Source organism: Dermacentor albipictus, chromosome 3 (genome assembly GCF_038994185.2).
Source record: "Dermacentor albipictus isolate Rhodes 1998 colony chromosome 3, USDA_Dalb.pri_finalv2, whole genome shotgun sequence".
In the NCBI taxonomy this organism is placed as follows: Eukaryota; Metazoa; Arthropoda; class Arachnida; order Ixodida; family Ixodidae; genus Dermacentor; species Dermacentor albipictus.
Window position 1 is genome coordinate 53,541,188 of NC_091823.1, and position 9,017 is coordinate 53,550,204.

General features: G+C 46.6%; 1 protein-coding gene across 1 annotated transcript; it reads left to right on the plus strand.

The window, feature by feature from the left end:
• Window positions 1–359: 359 nt before the first annotated feature.
• On the plus strand, window positions 360–8,056 carry LOC139057702 (putative nuclease HARBI1). The gene is made up of 4 exons (XM_070536442.1): window positions 360–815; window positions 889–1,030; window positions 1,784–1,875; window positions 7,973–8,056. The coding sequence occupies exons 1-4, from the start codon at window positions 360–362 to the stop codon at window positions 8,054–8,056; spliced, it is 774 nt and encodes a 257-aa protein (XP_070392543.1).
• Window positions 8,057–9,017: the final 961 nt, after the last annotated feature.

Genomic DNA, 9,017 nt, shown 5'->3' on the forward strand with positions numbered 1-9,017 from the left:
GCGATAGTGGATTCCGGGCTGAGTCTGTGTTGGATGAAGAGGCCCTGGATCTGGATCTTCTCGGCCTATCTGATAGGAGCTCCCGTCAGAGAGAGACGCAAACTCGTGTTGTCGTTGGGATTGGTTCTGATGTGAAGAAGCTCCGATTTCGCAGGAGCGCATTGGAGACCACAGTCGATAGCGTATTTATCGGCGATGGAGGTGGCCCGCTGGAGGTGGTCCTCCATTTCTCCAAGGCTCTCTTCGGCAGTTCAAATTGTTAGGTAATCCGCGTAGAGTGCGTGGTGGGTGCATTCCAGCCGGGCCATCGGCGGCTCTTCAGCTTGCGCGCGGGAGGGGAGTCCGAGTATGCGTTTGTCATGCCAGATGACCTGTTTCGGCGGCACTTTCGCCTGAAGGAAGAAACTGAGCAGTGGCTGTGCGACGAAGGGGTGGAGGAACTCGGAGGTGTGAGAGCAGCAGCGCTGTCGGTGGAACGACAAGTGTTGTGCGCGTTGCGGTTCTTCGCCACGGGCAGTTTTCAAGGTTCCGTAGGGAGTGAGGAGACGACTGGCGAGACCCAGCCTGCGGTCAGCAAGTGCGTGCGACACGAGGCGGAGGCAATCGTACGCGACGGGGCCCGCAACAAGTGGGTCCTCTTCCCGAGGACGTCGGAGGAGAAGGCGGCCCTGAAAGAAGGGTTCCTTCGACGCGGCGCCATTCCCGACGTCATCAGATGCGTGGTTGGCAGCCTTATCGCCATCGTCGCACCGAAGAGCGAACAGAAGGCGGCGTTCACGCGCCGCAAGGGTTACTACGCCTTCAACACAATGTTAGTAAGTATCTTCATTTTTGTCTAATTTGCCTGTCATAGCAACTCGTGGCTTATGCTGTGCGCGCTCTCGTCAGATCTGTGACGCAGGCATGCGGATTCTCGCTGTGGAGACTCTGCGACCGAGGTCAGACCACGACGTCTACGTCTGGAGAACTACGTGGTTGCGTCATCGGTTCCAAGAGAGACACATTGCCAAGGTCGGCGAGCACCTCCTCCGTGAGAAGCGGTAACAATTTACACAGTTGCAATTGCAATTCTGGCAGCATGCAGTAAAGTGTGCTCGCGCCGTAAGAGAATATTGAAGCCCGCAACGCCCATGTTATAGTAGCTTGTTAGGTGTAGGCGAGATAGGTGGGATGTTAAAAATTTTCTGTGGTATCTGCGCGAGACAAAGTGACAACACGCATGAGCTGTACTTTAGACTAATTTAATATGTATGTGCAGTTACAAGTACAGTGCATGTGCGTTGTCACATTCTTTTTTGCACTGATATTCATTTAAGAACGCAGACCACACAACTCGCACAAAGAGCTGCCTTGCTGCAAATAGGGACGTTACTATGTCCCAGCTATTGTTATCTGTGATCACAGCTGCGTCAGGTACTCAGCCTGTACAATCCTTTATTACAGCCTTTCTGTAGTAGGTGTATGTTACATGGCACATGTTTCAGTCACTCAACTTTGTGCAGATGATTTAATACCATTTTTATGATAATGCACGTGACAGCGCCTACCCCCTGGAACGACGCCTCCTGACTCCGGTATCAGGCCATCCTCCCACGCGCATTGCAGAAGGCAGGTACAAAACTGCACACGCTGCCACGCGGTCCGTAGTGGAGCGGTGCATTGGGCTGCTGAAGAGCCACTTCCGCTGCCTTCAGCGGTACCGTGCCCTCCACTATGAACCGGACCGGACCAGCCAACATCGTTGCAGAGTGTGCAGTGTTGCACAATTTGTGCCTTGATGAAGGTGACGACGTGTCTGATGATGTTAATGATGACAGCAGCAACAGCAGCAGTGACGATGACAATGGCGACTCCTTCCCACAGGGAGTTCCCCGAGTGAGGGCAATGCGTATAATGTACTTCAAAGGCTGTACTGCCTGGAACGACGTTATTAGATTATTTAGCACTACTCGGCATCAGCACCAGCACTACCTTCGAAGGGTATGCGGAGGCGGCTGTGTCGACAACAGTACCAACAGTAGCAGTAAGCATGTGTCTGACGCTGCAGGCAGATGTTTAATACTGCTGTCTGTACGCCTAATAGAGAGAAGGAATCAATGTGAAGAAGTGTGTGCAATTAGCGGATAACCTACAATTTTTTTTATCAGATCTGCTCAATCATAACCAGTGTTTTCACGTAGCTCGTGTCAATTAGCTTTCACTACTGCAGATGATTGCATCATTCCATTGTGACACTACATGAGAGCCTTTCATTTAATAGTTGAACACCTTGTGCTCATCAGCAGAATGTGTAGCCACTATTCTGGGCAGCTGAAGCTTGCCGATTGATTTGCTGCTGCTGCTTCTGTTGCTTCTGTCATCTTGAGGCATTTCGCTGCTAGCATCACCGGCACTGGTACCGCCATATGCACTGTGCATGGGAGGATATCGGACTTCGTCTCTTCGCTCCACCACCTGTACTGTTCTCACGCACCTTGTAGGCCCTGCGCAGTTTTGCCACCCAGCCATCGCACAGTTCCTTGTCAAAAGGCCAAGACATGCTGAAAACGATCGCCTGGCATGTCAAGCCCATTATTCTCCCTTGGAAGCGTGTACATTTGTACATAGTTGTAAAACTGAAGGAACACGAATTGTAAATATTCATTTCAAGTGCCAGTATCATTGTTGAAAATCATTTATTTATATCCCCAATGTAAATAAAAGAATGTAATACATTTTCAATGTCATTTTCATCAAAGTAAATGAAATTTATTGCGATGCATAGCTGTAACTACACAGGGCATGACTTTAAAAATTAAATTATGGGGTTTTACGTGCCAAAACTACTTTCTGATTATGAGGCACGCCGTAGTGGAGAACTCCGGAAATTTCGGCCACCTGCGGTTCTTTAACGTGCACCTAAATCTAAGTACATGGGTGTTTTCGCACTTCACCCCCATCGAAATGCGGCCGCCATGGCCGGGATTCGGTGCCGCGACCTCGTGCTCAGCAGCCCAACACCACAGCTACTGAGCAACCACGGCGGATTTGGCATGGTTTCATGGGGACAAAATAGCAGCATGAAAATTCACTACATAGGACCCAATACACTGTCAATGGCCATTGACACATATTAAACAGTAGAAATATCTTACACGATCATAATGGTGTTTTTTAAGCTCGTGCACAACCATTCATCTTCATCCAGCAACTTCACAGCAAAAAAAGTTGTCTTGTCTGTTATGCAGTCAACATGTTTGTAGCACAAAATAGAATTTCTTTTCAATGACTAGTGCCATAATAAGATCACCGTATAAAACAGCAGTCACATGCTTTTAAGAACGACGCAAGTGAGAAAATGCTCGGCACTTCGATGGTCTTTCATAAAATAATGGTTGCAAGAGCAGGCTGGCAGTGAATGTCAAAACAGTGGCCACATCGATGGCTGCGCTAGGCGTATCACAAACTGTGCTCAACTACAATGGGGACTAGATTGCATTTCTATCATCGGTAAGGACAGCTGAGATATCCCAATAACTATAAGAAGTAAGCGGCGCTTGATAAAAAAAAATTCCAATACGGCCACTTGTGCCTTCCATAGGCCCGGAAGATGTGATATTGCAAACATGGCATACATATAGCATGAAAATTTAAACAAGCGATTTCAATACCAGTTATCACAGCATTCTAGTTAAATGCATTTACAGCATATGTGTGTGAGACAATGTTGTAGTTGAAATAAAAATGATCACACAGTGTACATCTTCCTTGAAGAACACTACCCGTTGAAACATCGCAGAAACTGCAAAACGAAAGTACACAACACCTAACCAAAATGTCGAAAAATCTGAGGTATAAATTATACTCTCTCACTGAAACAAACTTGCATTGCAAGGAAAACTACACATAAGAAATGAGCTTGTAAAAAATTACGAAGTAGAAACAGGCATTTTTCAACCTTTTGTGTGTTGCTGTTGGTCCAGCAATCGGATTGTGTAGCCACTGTTTCCCCAGTGTACGGAAAACAGTCATATCATCCTTTAGAGCGACATACAAAAAGAAACATGTGCATTGTGGCTTCAAGTGACATCATAGCACTATCAGTTCTCGCTGCCATGGTCACGCATGACCTACACATCATTTCACAAGGCTGGCTAAAACTCGTCAAAACAGCTTGTGAGGACGTGTGAGCACCACCACCAAATGCCGCTGCGTCTATTTGAACGCAATAAAAGATAGGCTACACTTGCAGCTGGTCGCATTAAATGATGATATTGGGGGGGGGGGGGGGGGGAAGCGGCTCGTGGAGGCCATGCGCCAGGGCAGCCACGGGCAGCCGATCAGACCACGCGGGAGACCCTGTACTCTTCGACCAGCTGCTGATGTTGCTGCGAAACAAATTCACTTACTGCAGCTACAGGTTATGCAGTGTAAATGTTTGTTTCGCAATGTTTGCAAGGGTTATAGTTTCAGCACGGTTACTCTTGAGAGCAATGAGATCGTATACATATGACGTGAGAAATGACAGTGCAAACTGATACGATCTGCAATGTTAAAAACATATTAAAAGGTAGCGAATGCTACCAAGTCCCCTCTGCCTGCAAAAAGTCAGTGTTGGTGACTATTTGAATTGATATACAAATGATGATCACGCTGTGGTGGTGCATGCAACCATGCAAATGTTTTGCAAGTTGCTATGTGACAGTCTGACAAAGCAGTTAAAAGAACACGTCAAAAGGGATATGTGGGTCCAATGACTACAGATTCCTCTCATGTATAAACTGGTTGTAACTTAAGTTACCATGCACGCTAATCCCCTCTTAAAAAATGACAACCTGCGTGTTCACAAAAACGTTCTTACGCTAGAATTAAGAGCAGATGTGCAGCTAATTGTGACGATGAGCACTGTATTAGCGAAAGCGGCTGGCCTATAGCAAATTCACTTACGATAGCAAGGCATTATGAATTCTGCCTTGATTTCTTTCCCACTACTCACTCCAAAGTGTTTAATAATGGTGTCAGGGCTCAAATCTTGCCTATCTAAATTCTGCGTCCCTGGTAGAGCGAAATGTGGCTCTGCTTCTCGGCCGGCTTGACTGAGTATGACTTTTTTAATGCATACAAAACCTATTTATAGCACACATTAAAATATATTCGCTTGCTGAAACGTTATGTCCTTGACTTTCAGCAAGGGGATCCAGAAGCAAGGGAACAGTAAAAAGTGTTGTTGTTGTGCTACGTTCATGACACTTCCCATTTGATTAAGAAAGTATAGGAAAGAAACCCGGGGGTAATTTAGATTTCTCCGCTACCAAGAAAACTATAGCTTGCATTTGCACCGCAGTTGACAAACGCATTTCCAGAAACATATATCGATAAATTTGTGGTCTGACAAACATGCGGTTTCATTCCTTTCAAAGGCGGCGTGGCGTAGACTATATCGGCCCTGTCTTGTGGTGTTTTGTACATTGGGCAAACGATAACGTGCATTGTCTAGTTTCATTCATAGAAGTAAAGTAACTTTCTTGGTGTTCCTATTCATTAAGATGATGATAAATGACAAGCGTTGCCCCATGGTGCACGTTTTGTTTGGTGTGTAAGGAAATAATACAGGTAATATAGTAAATATCAATGGTTAAGGACAAAACACACGAAAACTGATAAGATACAAAATGTATTTAATATTATATTTAGTAATACCCGTTCCACATGTAGTGAGCATTTGTGGATAATAGAAGCTGTCAAAAGGGCACTAAAGTATGACTCCTGTATTCTCAAGTATCGACGTTTTGATGGCTTGATCTTGTTCACTTGTTTTCTGTTCTTTCCGGAAGCCCATGTCTAGAAAGTGGCCACGGAAAACGTAAATGTCCATTCGACATATGTTCTGCAATAGTAAAGTATACTTACCTGGCTATTTTGCTTATATTATTTTAAGCTAACCCCTATTTTCCTGATAAGTGAAATTGACTAGCCGGAAGTATGCGCGGCTTGATATAGTAACGTTGCTCCAGGCAAGGTGCATCCCGGTAGACTTGACTGGCAATCGTTCCACCTGAGTGTTCTTTCCGTTTTATGATTACGTGAAAAGTCCACCATGAGTCCATCAATTCAGGCTCAGGCAGAAATACTAGAAGAAGGTGCAACGCTTTCTCCCGCACTGTATCCGGTACCTACCTGAAGAAGCTTGAGAACAGTTCTCCTCGTGCATGAGGCAGGTACTGACAAAGAACATAGCCTTTTGTTGCTGCGCGGTGATCAAGCAAGGAACGCATTATTCAGCCTTACATGGCCGATAGTCATGCAAGCAAAGCAGCAGGGTTCTTGCGGCTCAGAAAGTTTCACTGTGAAGAGAAAAACCACCTTCGTACGCGCTCTTCGCCATGTGAGATGCGAGCTCCATGTTGCAGAGACACGCATTGGCTCTGTCACCTGTCGGTAACTAAAATGTCCGAATGAACCTGGCAAACTGCAAATATATAGTCTAAAGCGGCAACGTCGGCTCGTGCACGGCGAAGGGTATACAAGGGCCGGGCGCGCAGCAAACGTTTGAATGCTAAGCGTGTCGGTGACAAGGCAGATTTCCACGTGCGTGCGGTCAGACTCCCTGTGTGTAATGATAAAGCGTGATACGCATATCTTTCAAAAGAGAACGCCAGTAAATGAAGCATTCTCTACACATCATAGCATATGAGCCGCAACTGTGTAGCGGTGCCTTTCACTGGATTATACACAACTCTTATTGCGCGTTCACTGTCGGCTTATCTTATTGATAACGCGGGTGGAACGTCGTTCTGATCACTGATGAAGCTCCAAAAAGATTATAATTGGAAGAGGCATCGCTGCAAAATCACGGTCATGGTGACAGCTTATTGTAAGTGACATACGCACGTCGTGAAGTGCTCGTGGAAAGGGGTTTATCCGAGAAAAACGAGGGTTCCAAATCAGCTATCGCCATTACAATTTGTTCGCTCTCAAAAGAGAGGAGTCTCGTTGCCTTCTTTATGTCTACTGTAGGACGAAGGTCTCTCCCAGCGATTTACAGTTATTAATGTCTTGCGTTAGCCGATTTGCAGCCGATGAAACTCTATGGCTCCAAAGTTCCCCATTTGCTGTCCATTACAGCGTTTTCCCATTATTGGTGCCCATTCACTTATTCTAACGGGTTATCTAGTCATCGCACGACCTGTCCAACTCTACTTCGTTATCATCTCAACTATAGAACATCAGCTACCTGCGTTTTCTTTTTTTCATGAACCTGCCCCATCCCTGTATCTCAACATGACTCCTATCATTTTCCGCTCCGTCGCTTACTACCAGTGGTGCAACAGGTGTGTGTGGGGGGGGGGGAAGGCATTACACCAGACACCTGACCCCCCTCCCCCAAGTAAATGTTAGTAGGTGGCCTGATTAGGCAGCCCACTTGTCAAAGAATGCGGACTGTGCTGTGTAAAATCATGATTCCTCGAGTTGTCTTGCGAGAGAAGGGCAGGGAGCGGTTGGAATCCCCTTGGCTTTCGGTCGTTCTTATATACCGGTGCAACACGGGTACTTTCGATCGCAATGAAGCCCGACCCAATGAAAATTTCTCAATTGCGATCAAGAATGGTCGCTGCTGCAAAGTCCATCGTTCCGGATTGTGTTGGTTGAACTCGCTCAGCGATACGGTGCAGACAACACAGCCTATGATCGCGCAATCTTTACTGCATTCGGATAATGCGAAATGGTAGCCGAAGGTACCCGAGTAGAAACACCCGAATCCAGATCGGATTGGATCGGGATTTAAAGTGCCTGTGTGGCAGCCATGCAAATTCGTCACGGGTTTCGGGACCTCAAGGACGCCACAGTCGTGTCGCTCGACGCGATGGTAAAAGCGCCTCTCTAATTGGTACTTGTGAAGCTTCCTTACAGGCGAGTTTCTTCACTCTTTTTTTAGTCTTTGGTGAATCATTTGCCTCTTTCTTCTTCTTTGTTTCTATTTTTTAACATGCAGGGATATTGCATCACATCACGCCACTCTCTGCACCTGCGGGAAGCTGCCCGCTGCTACGGGCGCCCAGCGGTGGCGCCCAGATGAGGCTACAAGCGCCAGTGTACCCTTTAATAATGGACCCCAGTTACAAGCGAGAGCCCCCTCGACTGACAGTGCGACACAGATAAATATTTGGCATGCGAAAGCGAACAAGTTCGACTTATTTGACTCTTTTAACAACAGCAGTAGTGCACGCTTGTCCCGGCTCTCTTTTTCTTGCTGCTGCTGCGCGGCGCAATTCCAGAGGCAGTCTCTTTTTTTTTTTTCGCTTCGTGCATTTCACGGGATTCGCAGAGTTCACGCTTCTGCCGGCTGTTCGCGCGCTGCAGGTGACCCACACGTGCGACCGCCGTCCGTGCTGGCGGGGAGAGTGGCTTCTCCGAGGAACAAAGCGAGCCCGGACTTTTCGTATGAATTTTCATCTCTTTTCGCGGCATGCAACAGTGCAACTATTTGCGGGCGCAATTGCCGCCGCCATATTGTCGACGCCCTCCATGCACGTTTGAGAAGGCACCCGTGCAAGAAACGGGCAGAAGAGGAACGAAAATGTCCACTCACAGAGCTTGGTGAAGCCATTGTGGCTTCACCAAGAAGGCCGCACGCAGAATAACAGACATGTATCGTCCGGATTTCGATTCTTTGTGCTTGTTTTATTTGCACTTCGATGGTTTCACCAAGTATCAACCAACTTTCCCAAGAACAAAATGTTTGTAATAAAAAAAAAAGACATTTGTGTCGTTCATTTCGTTTTTCTTGTGACTATATTTTGTAGGCGTGCTAAATGTGCACCATGTTGGGTCTGATGTTAGGTCCGATCATAGTAGCGGTAGCTTCCAGAAATTTGACGAAGTCTACATGTGCATGACCAAGACAGTGATTCTAGCTAGTTGGTCTGTCATACTAGGAACCTCCATATCGCTAAAGAAACAGGGACAAACATAGAAACGAAAACACACGGCGCTACGTGTGTTGTAGTTTCTATGTCTTTCTGTCTTTTCAGCTCTGT

Bases quoted from the DNA above. Each gene is read 5' to 3' on its own strand.
- LOC139057702 (XM_070536442.1), top strand. From the start codon at position 360: ATGCCAGATGACCTGTTTCGGCGGCACTTTCGCCTGAAGGAAGAAACT. The intron at 816-888 runs GTAAGTATCTTC...CGCTCTCGTCAG, and splicing joins ACGCCTTCAACACAATGTTA to ATCTGTGACGCAGGCATGCG. The intron at 1,031-1,783 runs GTGAGAAGCGGT...GCCTTGATGAAG, and splicing joins GGTCGGCGAGCACCTCCTCC to GTGACGACGTGTCTGATGAT.